Source organism: Poecilia mexicana, unplaced genomic scaffold (genome assembly GCF_051168715.1).
Source record: "Poecilia mexicana isolate PSO_F unplaced genomic scaffold, ASM5116871v1 scaffold_17, whole genome shotgun sequence".
NCBI lineage: Eukaryota > Metazoa > Chordata > Actinopteri > Cyprinodontiformes > Poeciliidae > Poecilia > Poecilia mexicana.
In genome coordinates, this window is record NW_028263386.1 from 7379350 (window position 1) to 7400641 (window position 21292).

At 36.9% G+C, this 21292-nt stretch overlaps 1 protein-coding gene across 6 annotated transcripts in view; it reads left to right on the forward strand.

Annotated features, from left to right (window-relative positions):
- piezo2b (piezo-type mechanosensitive ion channel component 2b) overlaps nt 1-21292 on the forward strand; it is a 125174-nt gene that overhangs the window by 43710 nt on the left and 60172 nt on the right. For 4 of the 6 annotated variants that reach the window (XM_088014580.1, XM_088014579.1, XM_088014582.1 and 1 more), the window contains exons 6-9: nt 4362-4644; nt 7240-7453; nt 13021-13195; nt 18884-19003. In XM_088014580.1, coding sequence (XP_087870706.1) covers nt 4362-4644; nt 7240-7453; nt 13021-13195; nt 18884-19003 — 792 coding nt within the window. Of the gene's footprint in view, nt 1-4361; nt 4645-7239; nt 7454-13020; nt 13196-18883; nt 19004-19544; nt 19581-21292 lie in introns of all 6 variants that reach the window. The other 2 variants (XM_088014584.1, XM_088014583.1) reach the window with 1 other exon arrangement.

Genomic DNA, 21292 nt, shown 5'->3' on the forward strand with positions numbered 1-21292 from the left:
GCTGGGCATGGCTTTTTTTTGTTAAAGGCTGTTTTTAGAAGCAGTTCAGACTTAAAATGGAAGCATAAAAACATCCAAAAAAAATTATTTTGCCTAATAGTTCCCTTTTAAACAGAAGAATGTCTGGATGTCTTTAAGCTGTCAGTGATATTTGAAATGACAAAGCCTTGCAGAAGTATTTTTACAAACTGCAGATACTGATAAAAATATCCTGGAAGCAGGAGATAAATATTTTAGGAGAAACAGGACCTTGTGGTCAGTTTGCTTTTGGCTTCTGTCTTCAATGAAAGGAAACTGAAGCTTGTAAAGATGTTGGCTTAGACTGAAACCATCTGGGAATCTGTGTATAAATGTAGACATTTATTTCTACAAAACCTCGCTGAAGACTAAGCAATTAAAATCGTGTTCCTGTAAACATGGAGAGATTTGAGGTAGCGCTCTCCAAACAAAACTGTTGGTCATAAAACTGAGATGTAAACATCTTAACACAAATAGGTTCTAGATTTCATGACTATAATACTGTTAAAAAAAAAAAAAAAACGATGGTGGGAGTCAGACGTTTACACACAGTTAGACCCTTCTTTTTTCAGGTTGATTTACGATTAATCGATTAATCGTCAGAATAATTGGCTGCTAAAATAATTGTTAGTTTCAGCTCTAATGAAGATGAGTCTTGCGTTCCTTCCTCGGAAGCTTTGTGATCGTTTGCTGAATGGAAATTAAAATCCATTTGGTAAGAGAACACCGTGAATGTCGGGAAGAATGGTGTCCAGTTTCCTCTTGGACCTGCTCCTATTTTGACTCAGTCGCACATTATCTGAAGGCAATGTAGTTTTTCCTTCCAACTAGCTTTATAATTATTAAGTTGACCTTTCTTTGTTAAACTTCTTGTTGAAGGTACTGTGTTTCCCCGATAGTAAGACACCCCCGATTGTAAGACGTATCGGGGGTTTCAGGGGGGTTGGCTAATATAAGCCGTACCCCGAAAGTAAGACATATGTCTTACTTTTCGGGGAAACACCTCTCATCTACCTGCGCGCCGCCTCCTGCCCACGTCCGCACCGTCCCCCTCTCCATACGTCGCCGCGTCTGCCACCTCCCTCTGATCTTAATGAGCGCCGCCTCCTGCCCACGTCCGCGCCGCCCCCCCTCTATACGTCACCGCGTCTGCCGCCCCCGTCTGATCCAAATGAGTGCCGCCTCCTGCCCACGTCCGCGCCGCCCCCCCTCTATACGTCACCGCGTCTGCCACCTCCCTCTGATCTTAATGAGCGCCGCCTCCTGCCCACGTCCGCGCCGCCCCCCCTCCATACGTCGCCGCGTCTGCCACCTCCCTCTGATCCAAATGAGTGCCGCCTCCTGCCCACGTCCGCGCCGCCCCCCCTCCATACGTCGCCGCGTCTGCCGCCTCCGTCTGATCCAAATGAGCGCCGCCTCCTGCGCCGTCCCCCTCTCCACTTCCTTTTATAAAACTGTTTTGTGGTGAATACAATACTGTTCAGGTTGTTAATAAATGTTAATTTTATGGTTAAAACAAAAAATTCGACTATTTTTTTCCAATATAAGACATACCCCGAAAGTAAGACATAGTGGGGCTTTTGGGGATAAAAAGAAAGTAAGACACTGTCTTACTTTCGGGGAAACACGGTATCGGTTACAGTTTGCTGAACATCTATCAAGTCATCTGATCTTCCCACGATCATTTGGTCAGGGGTGTTGAACTCATTTTCATCATGGGCCTATCAAATATGCTCTTAAAGGGCCGGTTGTGCCAGAATGTATTAATAAAACCAATTAAACTGTTAAAATATTAATAAATAGCTGTTCCTCTGGGATTTTGTGATTGTTTAGTGTTTCTTTTTTTTAGCAATCAAAATTGCAGATTTTGTGGTGCCCATTAAAAAATGTTTGTAATTAATTTTACAATATGTATGATGTTAAATGTGACTTTATTACAAGTCAGGCTGAGGCAGCAGTCATTTAAACTCACTTTGACCAATTTAGAGAAATCATGCAGTAAAATCAGAAAAAAATATGGAGATTTGTTTATTTTGTGTGAATTTTGTAGATTTGTGAAAAACTGGAAGGATTTATTGAGTAATTTGGAGTAGAGGGCCACATAAAAACTTACAGTGGGCCAGAAGCGGCCCCCGGGCCTTGAGTTTGACACATGATGTAGGTCGTAACATAAAATGTATTGATATTAAATCATTTTTATTGATCCTGTTTTCTGAAACACTAAATTTATGGAGATGAGGGCTTTTTAATCGACTTCTCTAGAGTCCAAATGATATTTGAGATTAGCTTCTTTAATTACATTAGTAAATTAACTTTTCTATGATTTTATAATTTATTGCGATCCATCTGTGTAATGGTATTAATATCTTCAGCAGGGAACGTAATGCTTTCCATTTTGCAGCTGCAGATTAGTACATCGATGAGTTTCACGCTTTGTATTCTTCTGCTTACTGCCTGCAGGAAACGAGGTTATGCCCTCATGTTTTCCACTTTAGCTCCTCTGGTCTCTTAACAATAGATGCCCCATTTGAGGCTTCATCCACATCAACATAAACTTTCTGACTGATGGCGTTTAATCATTACTTTGATCCAACCGTAAAGCTGTCCCTTTCTCCCACTCCGGCCTCGCCGAGCTTCGCGGGAGTTTGAGCATAAACTTTCGTGTGAGAGTTGATGACTTGGAAAACGGCCTCCCATCATCGCCTGGCAAGTCTCTACCACCGCTCTTTATGACTCAGGCTTAATTAAGTCCACATTTCCCCAATCCGATGTTCTCCGACTGGCACAGATGGCATCGCTCCATCTCTCTCTTTATCGCTGGGAAAAGCACCAGGGAGGTTTATCTTTACTGGCTTTTGTGGTTCATGTTTTGACTAAATCTGAATTTTTACCACCTGTTTCTTGTGTCTGTCTGCTGCTTTATGTATTGAATTCAACAGCTGAGTTATTATGTTTGTCTTTTACCGAGACTGTGGGCGACTGGGGGCACATTTGCTCACAGCCAAGGAAGAACGAAGTGGGCCAACATCTGGTTTCAGAGGAAAACGTCCTCCAAAGGCCGCTTGCTATGTAGGCTAAAATGATTATATTAGTCCTTGATTAATCTGTCAATTGTTCTGATAATTAATCGGATTAAAAGTCTGACTGAAACACTGAGGTCCTTTAAATCAAGGCTAAAAACCCACCAGTTCAGAGCTGCTGTTGAGCCATAAATATTGGAACATTGATCAGCATTTACGATGTTTACTTATTATTTTAACGATGGCACTTGACATCTTGATGATTTTATCTTTTCATGAAGTTGAGCACTTTGTCTTGTTGCTGAAATATGTGATACAAATAAACTTGATTGATTGAAATTTTAACACAGCATACCTTTACTGTACATTTGATTATTTCTAGCAAAAGATGGATCTGCAGCTAAAAATAAATGTAAATCTATGGACTATTAACTGATAGATAAAAATAATAATTTTCTTTTTTTTTCTTTTTTTTTACAGAATTTGCGCTCAATCAAATAAAAACTGGCACTTAAGGGGTTTTAGGTAGAACGTATTTACAGATAAAGCATTTTTCTTTCAAAGATAAAAATTATATATATATATATATATATATATATATATATATATAACATTTTCGGCTTAATTACTGCTCTGAGTGTGTTGTTCTTTCAGCAAATGGCCTTTTTTGGTCTGTGTACTCCATTTAATGATTAATCGCTAATCGATTATTTACATCATCGATTAATCACGATAAATCCGATTAATCGCTTCATTTCAAGATTCAAGATTCAAGATACTTTATTGTCATTCACATCAAGTATCACATGAGGTGGAACAAAATTGAGAGTCACAGCCCCAGTTACATCCAAATATAAAAATATAAATATAAAAGTATAAAATATAAAAATATAAAGTCGCTACAAGAGCACAATATTATAGGTAGGAAAAGTGTATAGCTAAGAGCAGTGCAATAAGGGAGGATGATGGGAGTTTAAGAGTCGCACAGCTTCTGGTATGAAGCTGTTTCTCAGTCTGGTTGTCCTGCATTTGATGCTCCGCAACCTCCTACCTGAGGGGAGCGGGACAAGAAGTGAGTGTGCTGGGTGAGTAGGGTCCTTCATGATGCAGGAGGCCCTTTTCCTGCATCTGGAGGTGTAGATGTCTGTGGCGGTGGGGAGGTTGACTCCAACAGTCCTTTGTGCCGCCTTCACCACTCTCGTCTCGTGTGACAGATTTATGCTCAGAAATAACCTGAGATGACAGGATATGCTAACACACCTGCAGGTAAACGGTTTTCAGCACCTTGGAGAGCTCTGATTTCTGTCGTCTTCCACCTGTAAGGAGGACGAGGAGAAACCGAGCCTGGACGACGACGACGACGTCCTGCTGGAGGACGACCTGGAGGCCGGGTACGAGGCCGAGGAGGACGAGGACAACGAGGAGCTCTACGACGAAGATGAGGACGATGAAGAGGAGGAGGAAGAGGAAGAGGAGGCCAAAGAGAGCATTAAGATGAAGATCCTGAGGATGGTGACGGAGGTTGCTTCCAAAGTGAAGGAGATCATCGGGAACCTGATCACCACAGCAGGGAAAGTGGTGGTCACCATCCTGCTGGGCATGACAGGTGAAACTCTTTCTGGTGCTTTCCAGTTTAGGACTGCAGCCAGCAATCACTTTAGTAATCCATTATTCTATCAATTATTCTGACAATTAGTCAATTAATTGCTGAAGAGAAATTGGCACATGCTGCAGATTTTCCATTTAACCACTTAAGCCTTTTTTATACAACATCAGAAATTCCTTTTTTAAATAAGAAAACAAACATTTCATTGCCTAAAATGTCCCCACAAAGCTTCCCTTCAGTGAATTTTAAGCAGGTGAAGCTAAAACTGTCGAGGAGTTTTGAGTAAAACACTTTTACAGAAAAAGGTACTTTTGTCTTAAATGCAAATTTTACATACATTTTGTAAGTTTCAGCTAAATTACACCCTTTTTTGAGTTGACGATTATTTCAACAATCGATTAATCTGATTAATCCGATTAATCGTCTCAGCCCTATTCCAGTTTATGGTGGAAAATAATCGGAAATATCAAGCTTTTCATTAGATGGTGGTTTTATAACAGAAATGTTGAATAGCATATTATAAAGCAAAGCGTCTGTTCATCTGCTTAATAATAACACTAAAAGCACTTTAATTTCACTTACAGTCTAAATATTGATTGAATATGGTAAATATGATTAATATATAAATTGTATGTATTTTCAGTCAAACATCCCTGTTTTATAGAAAAAAGAAAAAATCAATTCTAAGAGTGAACACATTAATTATGGCTGAGATTGAAATACATGATTAAATATATTTTTAAATAAAAGTTTTCTTTAAAAGGAAATTTCATTATTTTAAAATCTACCTTTTAAACCATTTAAATGGTAGATTTAATTATTTCATGTGACATTTAATTACTTAATTGCATATATTATAATAACATTATATTTAATTCTCTTTTTGTATTTATGTATTTGTTGGTGTTTTAATAATTTAATGATACATTAAATTAATTAAATTACACAAATATATGGCATATGTATTTATATTTTTTTTGTCACCCATAGCCCTCCTTAATTAATGAGCTTATCTAAATGTAAATCCAATAAGAAGTGTATAAAACAATGCAACAATGTTACACAGTAATATAGAGAAAATGGAAAAGTTAGTTCTAACATGACCATATGAACGTTTGACTCACTCACACCAAAGTTTATGAATAAATGCTTTAAAATAAGAGAGATCTCTTGTGACACTTATACATTTAATATTTTGGGGAAAATGTTGCATAAAAAGACTGTCGCTGATGCTGAAAGGATTAAGAATTAAATTTATTCATGCACAGCACATCTCTGTGCTATAAAACAAGCCCCATAAGCGTCAAACAGGCCAGAACATGTAAGATGGCCGTCAGAGAGCCGTTAATTTGAGGCATGAGTGGAGAACCGAGTCAATGTTCTGTTGAGGAACTGAGTTAGCATCCAACACTGAGACTGCTATCACAGCTCTTTTTATCTTTAGATGCATTTCACAAACATTAATACTTCTTAGAACTACAAACATCTGCGCATTTTATTGGTATTTTATGTGACTGATCAACACAGAAGGAAAGAAAATGGAAACTGTTCCAAGGTTTTCTAAATTTTAATAAGAATTTGGAAAGTGTGGCTTGCATTTTTAATCTGTCCCATTCACTCACACTTTAAATATAGTACAGTAAAAAATATCTGTCTTCAGACGTCACCTAATTCATAAACTAAGTCCTTCACTGTGTATTTTAATAGTAAAAAATTGGTATTAAATAGCAATTATCTATGCTATTTAAGAGTTAGATAATTGCTCTTAATTACTCTTTCTAAGCTCTTACTCTTAAAAAGAGTAAGAGCTTCTTAAAGAAATGGAAGCCAATTTAAAGTCTTTAAAATTGCATGGTCAAATGTCTTTTATGTCATTTTTTAAAGGGGACGTATCGTGCAAATTCACATTTTGCACACTTTAGTAGTTTTGATTTGGTCTCTACTGCTTATAAAAACAGCCCAACTGCTTAAAAAAACAACAACAACCAGCCGCTGTTTGGAATTAGATTAATGTTTTTGTGGTGTTTGGAAAAATGAGTTGTTTCAAAAAACTCTGAATGTAACGTAACAAATCAGACTGTTACCTAGCAACCCAAGCAGAGCACACTTTTGCTCCAGCGCTGTATGTGCTGTACAATCGCTGCTGGAAATGACAATTGTTTTGTTGTTGACCTATCATCCAGAAACCACTTGCTGTGTTCTTGCTTGTTGTGCATGACGCTCCATTTCTGCTTTTCAAAGATGTACAGTTGTATAGTTGTGCATCCGTTTGCAGCTATTTTCCTGTGCGGGTGTGAACGTTGGGTTTGGGGCGTGGCCAGGAGCATCTTATTTAGATATGGAGTGTCAGGAGGTTCTAAAACGGCTGAAGGGAGTTCAAAATAGGCAGAATGAGCAAACTAAAATCTCAAAAGCTAACAATGATTTTGTGCAAAAAATGTAGACCGATAATTTTATCCTAACCTGTTCAAAGAGGAATAAGTCACATTTAAGAAATAAGTTCCATAAATGTGAACTATTATGAACTTTGCTCACTCAAAAAGGTGTTTTTCTTGAACTAAGCTGCTGCTTCTTTTTGTTTTTCTGTGTTTACAGGGATCATGCTGCCTTCGCTGACTTCTTTTGTTTACTTCTCCATCTTCCTGTTCCTGTGCACCTGGTGGTCTCTCTGCCGGACCTTCAACACCCTCATCTTCAGCTGCATGTGCGTCCTGATGGCCATCTTCAGCGCCGGACACCTCTTGGTGCTCTACCTCTACCAGTTCCAGTTTTTCCAGGAGTCCATCTTCCCAGAAGACAACTACATCAGGTCAGAAGCCAATCAGTAGTTTTATTTAAAGATGATGCTTTTTCCTGGCATAAAAAGTGGAGAATGGAGACACGGCGACATTTTTATTTCATCAGGTTTGTTTAAGTGTCAATAAATATTTGCTCTTGCTGTAAACAGGAAGGTAAGAAGAACTGGTAAATAGTGAAATGTATACCCAATAAAATGTCTTCTGTTAGTGGGTTCAGATTCAGTTTCTTGGCTAAGATAGTGTTAACAAAACAAGGATGTTGACCTTGGTTTGCAAGCACTCACAGAAATACCTGTAACTAAATATCACCTGTAACTTGGAAAAATGTCTTGAAATAATAATGTACCAGTGAAACTAGTTCTTTTTCACCAATATTAAGACGTTATTTATTTTAAAAAGCTCATATTTCTTGCTGAAAAGTTACTTGTAAGTTAGTTTTGTCTTATTTCTACTGTTCCGAGATATTTGCACCTGAATTAAGACCAAAAATCCTTGGTGAGATTTTGTGATTTTGCAGTGTATGTCATGTTTTATTTTGAAAAGGAAAAGACGACACATTTGATTCAGAGATGTTGGAGAACGAATACAAGTTTAGGGGCTCATCAGGAAGGGATTTATGATCCCATTAATTACTAATTTAAACCTTCCTATAACTTATGATCAGATAAAAAATAACATATAATTTTTAAATAACTCTTTAATGCCGTTTTACACAATATTTCTGTTTTTAAACCAAAGAAATTTCTGCTGAAACTTGGACCAAAATTTGTGAACACAATTTCCTTTATGGCAGTGTGATGCTCATTTAACTCAGTGGGGTAAATGTTATTTGTTAAAAAAATGTAAAATATTATAGGTTAAAAATTTGAATTCTGTGAAAATAGTAAACTGTATACCAAGCTGTGATGTTTAATACATGTTTACTTACTATAGATGCAGCATAAATTTCAAGGCTCAGCTTTATTGAGCAGTTGAATGAGTTTTTATTGATTACAAGCACATAAAAGCAAAGCATTGTTAGCAGTCTGCTGTTCATTTATGATTAATTCATTCTGATTGATTAAAATGACAAATATCTTTGGGAATGAAGGATTTAACACTCGGCAATCTCTAACTGAAAATGCCGAACTGTGTTTGTTGCTTCGATAGAATCCTAAAATTATAAATTAGTTCAAAAAGTGACGAAATCTCAATATGTGTGCAACCCTTCGATGCTCGTCTCAGGTTCAGTAGGTTCACAACAGACACACTCAGGTATTTATTTTAACAAAAAAGGAAATCAAGTTGGCAGCTTTTGCCCCTATACATTAAATAAAATACAATAAATAACCCTAAACAAACTACAAAGCAATAACTCTCAATTAGCAGTTAGTAGCTGTTAGCATTTGTAAGATTAAACATAGCTAAAATGGACAACATTTAACAGTTAAAAACATATTCAAAACATGGCACAATTATTAACAAAACACTGTATATTAAATTTGTCTAAAATATGTGTTCAAACATAATATTTGTAAAGAAAACAGAGCTGATCCTAATACTTACCACAGTTACCGGCGGCAACAGAAAAAAAGGGGGCGGAGCTGCCAGTTACCGGTTGCTATGGTAACCACCAACTGCCAAGAGCAGCATAGCAGAACACACCAATAAATGTCCGGAGAAACAAGTTCTGGACAAAAGAAAGTAAACTCAAAGAAAGAATAAACAAATTTTGACAAACTTCACATCGATATGTTACAGTAAAGCCCTGTTACATGTTCTTCATATCTTCATAAGAAAAAAAGTCAATAAATATTTCAGCGAACTGTAAATACAGATAAAAAATATAAAGAAGCAACAAAAAAATAGTGATTGAAATAAAAGTTATTGTTTTTTTTATGTGTTCTTTAAATGGTTTAGAGCTCCAATCAGTTTATTTGTGATAATCTCCAGCATCACTGTTGCTGTTTTGGTGTCTGTGGCTTTCCAAGGTTTATTGATCCGATTCGTTCCCATATGAGAGCTGCTGCTGTGTGAGAGGATCAAAGCTATTTACAGCAATGTTTAGCTAAAAACCGCCCCGAGCAAACACAGATTCCTCCTAAATCCCCCTGTTGATGGCAGATAAGCTGTTTGTTTTTGCTTTGAATGAACAACATCCTCATTTGCTGAAGGAGAAACTCCTCATCTTATCAGTGTTGACATTTAACAGTGAGAAATGTCTAAACTCATAGAAAACTGATGGGATTGTTGTTGTTTTGTAATATTTCAAGATTATTTCAACCAAAACAATATGCGAACTGAGGCTGCAACTGACGATTATTTCAATAATTGATTATTCTGGTGATAAATCGGATTTAAAAAATTGCGATATTCCTCAGATTTTTCATTTGACCACTTAAACCTTTTTACACTTTATTAGGAATACATAAAAAAATGCAAAGTAATAATTCCAGCCTTTTTAAAATAAAAAAATAAACATGTTATTGTCTAAAATGCAAAAACATAGAATATCTTCCTTTAATGAGCAATTGATTAATTATAGTAAAGGATGAATTTGCCGCTAAAAAATATTTCTAACGTTGACGTGTGAAAACTTTCCAGCCCTTTCTGCTTGACGTAACATCAAAACAGCATAGAGCTGATCTACTGATTATTAGGATTAAACTATTAATTATTGGATTGCAAAAGGAGATTTACTAACATAAGTTAAATTTAAATTAATTTGTTTTTATCTTCAATGCAAAATGTATATATTTTTGTACAGTTTTGCTTAATTAGGTGTTTTGTTCTTCCTGCAAATTGCCTTTTTTGGAATCTGAATACTCCAGCTAACAATTAATCTACTACTAAATTAGTTGTCACTTATGCTAATAATCAATTAATCATGATTAACCGTTTCAGTCCTAAAACAGTTATACATTCCAGTTGTTGTTTTAACTGCAGATTCATCCTTTGCTAGAAATGATCAAGTATTCACTAAAGGAATGCTACATTATTGCATTTTAGGAAATAAAATGTTTATTTTTGTTTTCAAAAATGAATTGAACCATTTACTTGTTTGCATTTTTTATATATTTCTAATGTTGCATAAAAAAGGTTTAAGTGATTGAATGAAAAATCTCAGAATATTATTTTTTTTATTTTATTATTCAACTAATTTTCAGAATAATCAATAAAATAATCAATTACTAAACTAATCATAAGTTGCATCTTAGACCAAACAGGAAATGTAGAGCTTCTGGAAAGTTCCTGACTTACAGGTTTGTTAAATAGGCTTAAAAGCCAGATCTGCGGAAAGAAACTAATCATATTCATGGATCCAGTTCAGCTTAGCAGGATGATCGAACCCATCAAAAACTATGCCATAGCGTCATTTTACGGCAACACAAAGCATATGATCTCTGCAGTTTAACCAAATATTATATTAATGATTGAAGCCTGGACATAATATGCAGACGATGAGAATATTAAGCCTGTTATGATAAAAAGGTTTCCTGGGCGATGAATTGTCCCAGAAGTTATCGCAATAAACGATAATGTTGTTGTTTTAATATCAGTTTTATGGTAGTGGCATAATAATACAAGAACACATTCACAAAGATTGAAATGAACATTTAAGAATTTAAATACATTTTAAATATCCAAATAAATAAACAAAACAACAAATAAATTGCGTTATAAAGTCTCTGTAAATAAAATTGTCATTAAAAACAGAATTGGGGGTGCTGTGGTGGCGCAGGGGCGAGGCACGACCCAATTATTGAGGCCTTGGTCCTCATGCCGGTGGTCGCAGGTTTGATTCCCAGCCTGTCGACATTTTCCGCATGTCTTCCCCCCTCTCATTACCCTGTTTCCTGTCATACTACTTTCAAATAAAGTCCACTAAAGCCAACAAAAACCTTTAAAAAATAAAAACAGAATCGGTTGAGACCAAAACACCAGACTGGAGACTTTTATCATCCAGGTTTTTGGTAGAAAGAGAACAGAAAAACAATAAATCATGCCAATGTAAATGATTGAGTTTGACGTAATTTATGATGTGACTAACTGATTTAGTGGTTATTGCAACGGGCCTAGAGGTTATTTAAACTCTAACCCAGAACTGTAGCTTGTTCCGATGTGTTGACTTTCCACCAAGCTGAGGTATTTCTGGCTTCTGCTGTGCTGGAAGTAACACCTTCCCCTCGGCCATGTTTCTTCCCTGCTCGCCTCCTGGCCGTCAGAGCGACACGCTCAGGCTGTAAAAACCCGCAGCCCCTCCTCGGACAATGGGCCGCGGCAGCGCCTGGCCTAATTGTGCTTGTTGACAGCGACTCGGCCTTGCTGTGGCTCTGGCGTTGAGTGAGACCGATGAGAGGCCCAGCTTCCTGCCTCCCCGCCTTACAATGGAAGTCCCCAGTCACATGACTTTCCCGAGCTGAAAGGAGAAACCGTCCAGGAAGCGAGCCGGGGTCGGGACGAGCGGGGCGGCCCGCCTCTCCAGATGGCATGAAGAGTCTCAGGGGAGATGCTGAGGTTGGGGAGTTGGTGTGTGGCGTCCGTCAGTGCAGTTCCTGAGTGGAGGTTCAGTCAGTCAGGAAAGGAGCGATACGGACGAATAAACACATTCTTGCCCTCGCTGCATTGTTCGGATTCCAAACTTCAAAGCTTTACGTCTCAGGAATGTCTCCTCTGATGAAGTGATCAAATAAAAATAGCATTCAGCTCAAACTGTTCTCCTTATAAAGCATGAATAGGAATAACAAGCTTTGTTTTTCATTTTGATTACTAATCAGAGGAGAATGGAGAACACAACAAGTTTACCGGACGATGAATTGACTGAAGTTATTGCGATAAATGATGATATTGTTTTGAGACCATTTTCAACTAATATAATGGTAATAAAGCAAGAACACGTTCTCAGAGCTCAATGAACTTTTAAATTATAATCAATATTTAACACTGGAACTGGAAGACATTTTTAAATATCCAAAATAAAGAAAGAAAATAACAAATAAAATGAATTATAAAGTCTCTGTAAACATAAATGTCCTTCAGAAATGGTTTAGTTGAGACCAAAACACCAAACTGAAGACTTTTGTCATCCAGTTTTTGGTAGAAAGAGAGAAAAATCAATAAATCACGCGAATGGAAATTATTGAGCTTGTTTTAATTTATTATGCAATGAATTGACTTATTGTCAAGAGTTGCACAACTTAAAGTAAAAGTGAAAAGTAGCTGTCCAAAAAGATTACTAAAGAGTGAAATAAAGTATTTGATAAAAATCACACTTCAGTACTGAGTGATTGATCAAAACATCAATCATTTAATCTTTAAAAATTACATAATCAGGTGGAACAAAATAGATGAAAAACCTTATGAAACTTCAATAGCAACTGCAGGCGTGTCTGTCTGGTGAATTTCTGGTTAAAACGTGTTTGTTTTTCATTCAGTGGGTAGAAAAACCAGAAATTTTACTCCACTAATAGTAGATATACTTTATAATAAAAATACTCAATTAAATGTAAAAATATGTACGTAGTAACTACCCAGCTGTTAAATTATAAGTACTTTTATAATTTCCCCCTAAACTCATGTCTGTCTTCTCTTCTTCCAGGGTCTTTGGCATCTCCCCCATCGTCCAGACCAACTGTTCCTACACCTGGAAGCTGATTGTACACCCGGACCGCAAGTGGTACCACTTCGTCAATCCCATCATGCTGCTGGTCCTCTATTACACCCTGGCTACGCTCATCCGCCTCTGGCTGCAGGAGCCCATCGACCAACTCATGGTGAGACACCAGGAGTATTTTTAGTTGGATTGGTTTATGGTACTGAACAATGGAGCATCTTTACTGGGAATGGTTTTATATTTTATGTTATGGTGCTGTTTTTAAAACCTTTACTAAGGCCACTAAGCCTGTTGGAGAGGAAAAAGGTTGTTCATTTTCCAGTCATATGTTCACCATGTTATCCATACATCTATAAATCTCATAGTTCCAAATTAAATATTTGACTCACAAACTAAATATTTAGCTCCAAATTAAATAATTAGTTTAGTTAAATATGTGGTTCCAGGATAGCCATAAACAATAATAAAAATATTTATTTTGTGAACTTTATATTTACCTCAAACCAAATATGTATATTGAAAACTAAATACTTAGCAAGCAAAGATATTGAGCTTTTTAGCCAAATGTTTAGCAAGCGAACTAAATATTTAGTTTAGCTTGCTAACTAAATATTTAGTTTGTTTGATACACTTTGTTAATAAGCTACATATTCTCCATATTAACAAGTTAAATATTTAGATAACCTGCTAACCAAATATTTAGGTTTTTAGTTAAATATTTAGCTAATATGCAAATTTGTTTGGCGATAAGTGGAAGTGGACTGTCAAAGTAAAAGCCAGGTCTTGCAGACCTTTAATGTCATCTGTACCCAGAATGCATTGCTGTAGGATTACAGGCTATAGCTTCATAGCATTTCATTGTAAATATCAAAACTCTTACTGGCATGAAGGCCTTCTTGAAGCTGTTCTGAATAAATTAGAAGTTGAACTGCTGCAAAGTTAATTTAACGAGGCATTTTTTTCACCTCCGTTAACACAGAAGAGCGTGAAATCCTGCAAAATCCAATTTCTGAAAGGGCAAATGATGCTTTTGGCTTCGGTCAAACTTTCCTCCAATTGTTTTAATGAGTGGCAGAGTGTGCAGCAGAACGGTACGTAAACCTTTTTCCACATTTTACCAGAGAGAATCCCACCATCCCTGTTCTCAGAGGCTTCAGCCTGGTGATAGGATCTGAAGTTTGGGAGCTGGAGGCCCGGCTGTGGTTTGGCAAATTGTAATGTTTTCAGTCTGGCCCATGGGCGCCTCCCATGTCGTATAACATGTCTGATTTAATGAATGGATGGGCCTCTGAAGAATTTGATTCCCTTCTTAGGAGGTAATGCATCTAAACCCTGCAGGACAGCAGGCGCTTTGCACTAAATTTATACAATACTAATCTAAAATTTGACGTTATATCTCAATGTCAAGTGTGGAAAAATGGTTCAGATGTTTTTCTTTCTTTTAGCTTAAAGGTTTATGTTTAGATCTGTGGATTTTCCTGTCAATGTGGGAACAGATAAACACAAAATAAAAATAAACATTTTCAGCTTTTCAGTCCTTTTTCCTGCATCTTGTCATTTTTTCCTGGTTTCAATCAATCAAAGTCTGTCCTAATTCTCCTTTGCTGCCACTCCCCAACCAATGATCTTAAAGCAGGAAACAACTAAGCTAATGATAATCAGCTAATTTTATTATTTATATGTGAAACATGACAGCACAGTGGCCATTCTGGCACATCATCAGGTTATCAGATTAACCAACAATTAGTCAATGAATTCAAAGTTTGATCAAAATAATACACAAAGAATAAAATACAAAAATGAACAACATGGCATGTTTAAAACAATTTCTATAGTTGACAAAGTTGTTACTGTTATATCATCTCAATTTTTGATTAAATCTTTTTGTTTGATGTATTTGCTTTAGTAAAAATGTTTTGATTTACTTTGATGCTTGAAGCATTTAAAATACATTTTACACAGCTTAATATAATACTTTTATTTTAGACCTAGTTCTGATGTTTTGGTTCAGATTCTGTATACAAAAGCTCCAGATTTTGTTCTGAATTATCCAAACTGGTTTACATGAGCAGCAGGGTGTCCTTTAGGATACATCCAGGACGATCGACCAGGCCCGACTTGTCTGCTCCGTGTGCCTATAATGCGTTATCTGAGACGCTGCTGGTCTAATTTTGAAAAGCAGCAGCAGAAAATGGCTCCATATTCAAACATTAAACCGTTATACGGGAGGCTTATCAGCATAAATTTAGCAAATAGTCAAAGGTTATGGTGCTATTAAGGGATTTCTCATTGTTGATGTTACAGTAACAGTTTGTAAAAGCAGAGGATGTATTGTCTTTACAGGCCTGATCATATTTAAATATGTTTTCCTCACAAAGTTTAAAGGGGACGTATTATGCAAAATTCACATTTTGCATGTTTTCATTCTTCCTTTGGATCTCATCTGATTCTAAAAGCAGCCAAACCAACCCAGACAATAAGTTAATGCTTTTTAGTGTCTGGAAAATGAGCAGTTTCAAAAACCTCCCAGTTGTTAAGTCAGAATCAACAGACCTGAGCTGTTACCTAGCAACCCCAGCAGAGCCCAGCCTTGTTACCTAGCAACCCAGCGGAATTCCACCATGTTTGGTCAGCTGGTTTTATGTTGCTGTTCAAGCTAAATGGTTTGTTGTTGACTTACCATCCAGAAATCACTTTTTGCTTTCTTCTGCTTTGGTTGTGTGTCTGTTTGAAGCCATTTTCAGGTGCTAGTGTAAATGTTGAGTTGGGGGGCGTGGCCAGCAGCAGCTTAATTGGATTTAGAGTGACAAAACGCCCTAAAACAGCTAATAGGCAGAACTTAAGAATGATTTTGTGTACAAAAATAATGTAATGAACATGTTTTGCAGAGCCCATAAATGTGTCCAAACCTGCTTAGAAGGAACAAATTAATGACAAATGGGTCACCTTTAAATTTTTTAACAAGTGTATCATATCAGGAAGTCATTTCAAAACAACCTCAGCTGCTCAAGTCAATAAATACTTTAGATTCCTAAATTCACTCAACCTCACTTACTGATGTGAAGCTTCATGTTGTGTGATCACCTTAAAGAAGACCTGCCTCCGTCTTCCTCCACCTCTGAGCTCGAGGCTGCGCTCCCCCATCTTGTAATGGAGTTATAGATTAGTGTTTTTATAGAGGGATCAATATTTCCCTTCAAACCTGTAGTCCTGTATGCATTATTGATCTGTCAACAAAGGGATGTGTGTTCTTGTGTGTGTGTGTGTGTGTGTGTGTGTGTGTGTGTGTGTGTGTGTGTGTGTGTGTGTGTGTGTGTGTGTGTGTGTGTGTGTGTGTGCGTGTGTGTGCTTATGGTTTTACCTACTCTTACACTTTAGATTAGAGGCTAATAATAAAACATGATTAGTGCCTAAATCACACACTGACAGGTGTGTTCGATGGTGGAGGTGCCAGATTATGATGGATCTTATTTCTGACAAAAAAAGATAAAATAAGGGACATTTCTGATTGTTTTTAGTTTAATGTATGTGAAAAATTTAAGCAACCAAAGAAAAAAAAAACAGGAGAAGCCAAACAAAAAAATATATATTTTTAAAGTCTTAGAGATTCCTGATTGTCATGTTGGCGTCATTAACTCATGAATATGGAGTCACATTAATGCCAGTAATCATGAGGAGTGAGTTAAGTTCAAGAGAGGCAGCATTTCCATTTCTTTGTTAGTCCTTAAACGCAGCACATCGAACACTAAAACACGCTTCCTCCATCCGTCTGAATGCGGTCGCCAGGAAATTGTTTGAATATTAGCAAATTTTATTTGATTCTTTCCTTTCTAACTTGGTAAAAATGTAAATTCATAGAAATTAGCATGTTTACTTTGTAAAAATTCAAAGAATATCTACTGTTACATTATTGTGTTGCCATAGCTACAATTTGATGCTACGAGTTTGATCTTTTCTTTGCGTTTGAGCTCCTCCTCTTCTTCTTCTACTCTTTTAATCCACGTCGCATTCTTCTTCTTTTATGGCCATGCTGTGCTGCGTTCAGGGGCTTGCAAATAAATGGAAATACGGCCTCTGTGGGCTTCATCAGTTAATAAATGTTGTATTTGCTTTATAGACTCCTCAGAATTTTTGGCAGGAATGTGACGCCGCATACGATCCTCTTAAATGCAAAGGTTTATGATTCCCTTAATGCATTATTTATCGTCCTGAGCTATAAACACATCACCAAACAGAAAATTAATATGTTGCTGCTGCTAAAAGTTTAGCAAAAATAAATATTAAAATAATCTGTATCATAAGTGATAAAGTTGGGATTTGTGACAAAAACATTGTTGATTTTTATATTTTTCTCTCATTAAAAACTATCAATATAAAACCAGATGTAGGGTTTAAGTTTCTTTAGTACAGTATGCTTTACTTGCCTTTAGAAAAAAATAATTATACATCATGTTGATTAACTTTCGAAACACAATAGAAAGTCAGTGTAAATTTAGGCTTCTTTTGCACCACTTGTGGTATTTTTATTGCAATTTTTCAGTCATTTTTTTTTAGCTCAGGCATTGAAATCCAACAAAAACTCTGAAATACGATAAGTAATACAGAAACTGTCAATTAAGTTTGGACCGGTTTGATGTAAAGTTCAGATGTTTGCTTGTTTGGAAAAATAATTTCAATAAAATTTGCAAAAAAAAAAAAAAAAGAAATTGCACATTTAACAAAAAAAATTTTAATTTTCAGAGTGTAAATAATTTAATAGTTGATCGTGTGGTAGTATTTTCAGTTGAGTTTTAGTTTTTCCTTGTATTCCATTCCTGAATTGGAGAAACTGGTTATTTGTTTTCTGTCACTGCTGTTTTAAATCGGTGTTTCTCAAACTTCTTCAGGCCAAAAACCACTTGCCCCATTTAACAAATATATACAATCTGAAATTGAAATATTAGTGTTTTTGTTCTTCTTAAGGTGAAAGGTGGCGCTGATTTGTACTCGGGACATTTTGAGTTTTTTACAGATTCTGGGATTTTAAGCTTCCCAGTGATGGAAAACACATGGAAATCCAAAAGGTTCTTTACTTCAAGTGTGTTGCACTGTTTTAGGGCTATTTGTAATTTAGAAGCATAATAAAAGATAAATAGACTTGTTGCTTTTGGCAAAAACAAACATTTTCTTCCAGCCTGAAGGTAGTCCAACATAAATAGTTTTATTTTAGGTGTTAAAATGCAGTTAGTCAGCACGGGGTGCAGCGCTGTTCACCGCCTCCTCAGCCCTAGATCTGCATTCATGTGTCATGTTGTGCATCTTAATAATATTTAAAAACAAAAGTTATGGAAGTCACCCTGAGAAACTTTCCACCGGGATCTTCAGGATTTCTTTTTAGTGACCCGGTTTTCCATCATTATTTTTAAGCACAATCCTTTGGTAAGCTAGCTATAGCGCCACACTTTGAGCTCAAGTCACGGCAAATAAACAGATGTTTACATGCAGTACCTCGCTGACCACTAAGGGGCGCCACCAGTGGTCTGGGGAAGTGTAATTCAGTGAATAATAGCACTTTTAATGCTCTTTTAATCAACTTTTAGTCCAACTTTGCATTAAGTGTTAATGTTTATCGAATTACAGTTCATGACAGCAGTCATAAACATTTATGAAGAATTTCATGTTCTTACCAGTGGAATATCAGTGTTATGCACAACGCTTCACATAAAGTGGTACGAGATAAAACTCATCAGCATTTCCTTTTTAAAAAGTCGCTCAGCTTTACCCATCTTCAGCTGATAAGAGTAGAAAACATCAGGTCCAGTGTTGAAGAAGCACATCCAACACCAAACTGCTATCTGTGTTTTCTCAGGACGATAAGGATGAAGATATGTGCGAGGAAGAGAAGCAGAGTGGAAACAGACTGAGCAACTCGGCCAACAGGAAGAGGCATCTGTGGTGGGAGTCTCGCCAGGGCACGGATGAGAAAATCGTACGTCAGGGTTGTAATGCACGCATGAGCAGCCTTGTATTGATTATCGGACATTTGATTAAGTAAACATGATCTTGTTTGTTATCTAAATGTGAAAGGTGCTGGGAATCCAGATAGCTAGTTTAACTGCTGAGAACCTGCTCAAGAGGCAAATAACTCGTTTTTATTCTAAAACAAAACAATAATATTTTAGATTAGCAGAAAACTAGCTGTAATGTGATAACCTGCAGCTGTTTATTTTCTAGCTTCATTACTCGTTCTGTCTCAGTGTAATAAATCATCATCCCATTCTCCCAAGCACACTTTCTGACAATGTTCTTATATCAAAGTGTGTAGTCTGTCCCTGGCGGCCATCTGCAGCAGTCTGGAAGCTTTTAGTGAGCACACACAGATGAGCCGCTGGCTGGATTTACAAAGTCGCTCCGCTCGCTCGGCTTTGTTTCTGCTTATCAGCGACTGTAAAGAACAACGAGGTCCTTTGACTTCAGCAGCTCATCGATAACACGCCTCGCCTTGTATGCTCTGTTTTTCCTCCTCCTAGCTTCTCTCCACCCAGGATGGCATCAGTACTACTGAGGTGCGACTGCTCTGGATGTGTTTTTAAATCTATTCTCTACTCCCCTTTGTGGTGGTCTTCTGAGAGAAAGTGAATGAATACTTTCTGCTTTTCAGACTGCATCCTCATATACGGCACTACAAAAACATAATAATTAGGTTTTAGTAGCTGTGTTTCCATACAGACACGTTGCAGCGTGACGTCACACAAGATCCCACCTCCCAAAAGCTGCTCGCTAACGATGACTAGCACTGGTTTTAGCTGTCAAGTTGGCAACATATTGTGCAAAATATTAAATGTATAATATATGTAAAAGAAAACGGGATGCAGTGCTTCGCTACTAATTGTCAACAAGGTCAGGAAATAGTTTTAATTAAGAAAAAAAAAGCGAGGGAGAGGGACATAGTTCAGTTCTGCTAGCTTGACTGAACTTTAGATGTGCTGAGGAATCTGGTGTGTTTTGGTTCAGGTAAAAAAAAAAGTGAACAAATAAGGTAACATAAACACCAACTCTGACAGATCATCAGTAGAGCAAGCGTTTAAATTAGATAATCAACCACTGCTGTGTTGATTTTCTAATTTAAAGGGTGGCTAAGAGCAGCGGCAGCTAATCTACCACAGCGATCACTTAATGTGTCATGATGTGTGTTGGTTGGTGGTGAGGAAAACGCAGACGAGCCCAGGTTGACATATTAAGAAGATGATTTAAAACAGGAAACAAACTCAAAATCACAGGCAGCACTGGGAGCTGACAGATGACGAACGAATGACGAGGACCCGACAAGGAGCACAGACAACAGGTGGAACTAAATACACAGGGGGGATAATAACAGGAACGAGACGTCCTGTCCTGATCAATCAGGACGTCACCGAGACGCACAGGGGAGCAGAACTAAACACACGAAAACCTCTAAATAAATACACAGAAAACACAGATCCTCACATAATGAACTTCAAGCCTAAAACCATAAAATTGTAACGGACTGAACGTTCTGTTCTTTGTGTGGGAAATGTTTGTTTTTAGTGTTGAATCCTGAAACATTAGTTTAGCTGTTGTCAGCGAGTTGCTATGGCAACGAGTCCATGCGTAGCAAGAGAAAAGGAGACCACAGTGGTTTTGAGTTGTTCTTCATTGTTTTCTGTGTGTTATTTTTCCCTTTCCTGTACTAAGTTAATAACGCCTACATCTCCAGGTCTCATTTTGTTAAAGGGATTGTTTTAACAGTGCAGTTATGGGTGGCTTATAAAAGAATCGTCTTTTTGCCCTGCAGTGTTGTGCGCACGCGCCAAATTTCCAGCTGTAACGTGTCGATAACTGCACAATTTGACATTTCAAAAATAAATTAGCTTCATGAAAACGCGCCAATTAAATAAAAAAAAAATCGTACATTTTTTGTGCTGGGGTGAGGAATTTTCTTTGGCCGTATTCGAAATATGTTTATTTTCCAAGACTGCAAAGGACACACTTTTTTTTTTTTTTTTTTTTTTTTTAAACATCAAATGAGTCACAATAACCGGATGATGTCACTGGTGCAAGCTACAACGAAGAAGACGACAGTAATTTTATTTTCTGATAGGGACAGATACAAAAACATGTATCAAAACAATCTAATTTTTGCACACCAGTGTATATAGTCATCGCTAATTCACAATACTCGTTCCTAGAAGGACCTTTAACAGTTGATTAAAATGCAAAGTTAAGATCAACAGTTGATTCAATAAAATCATAAGTA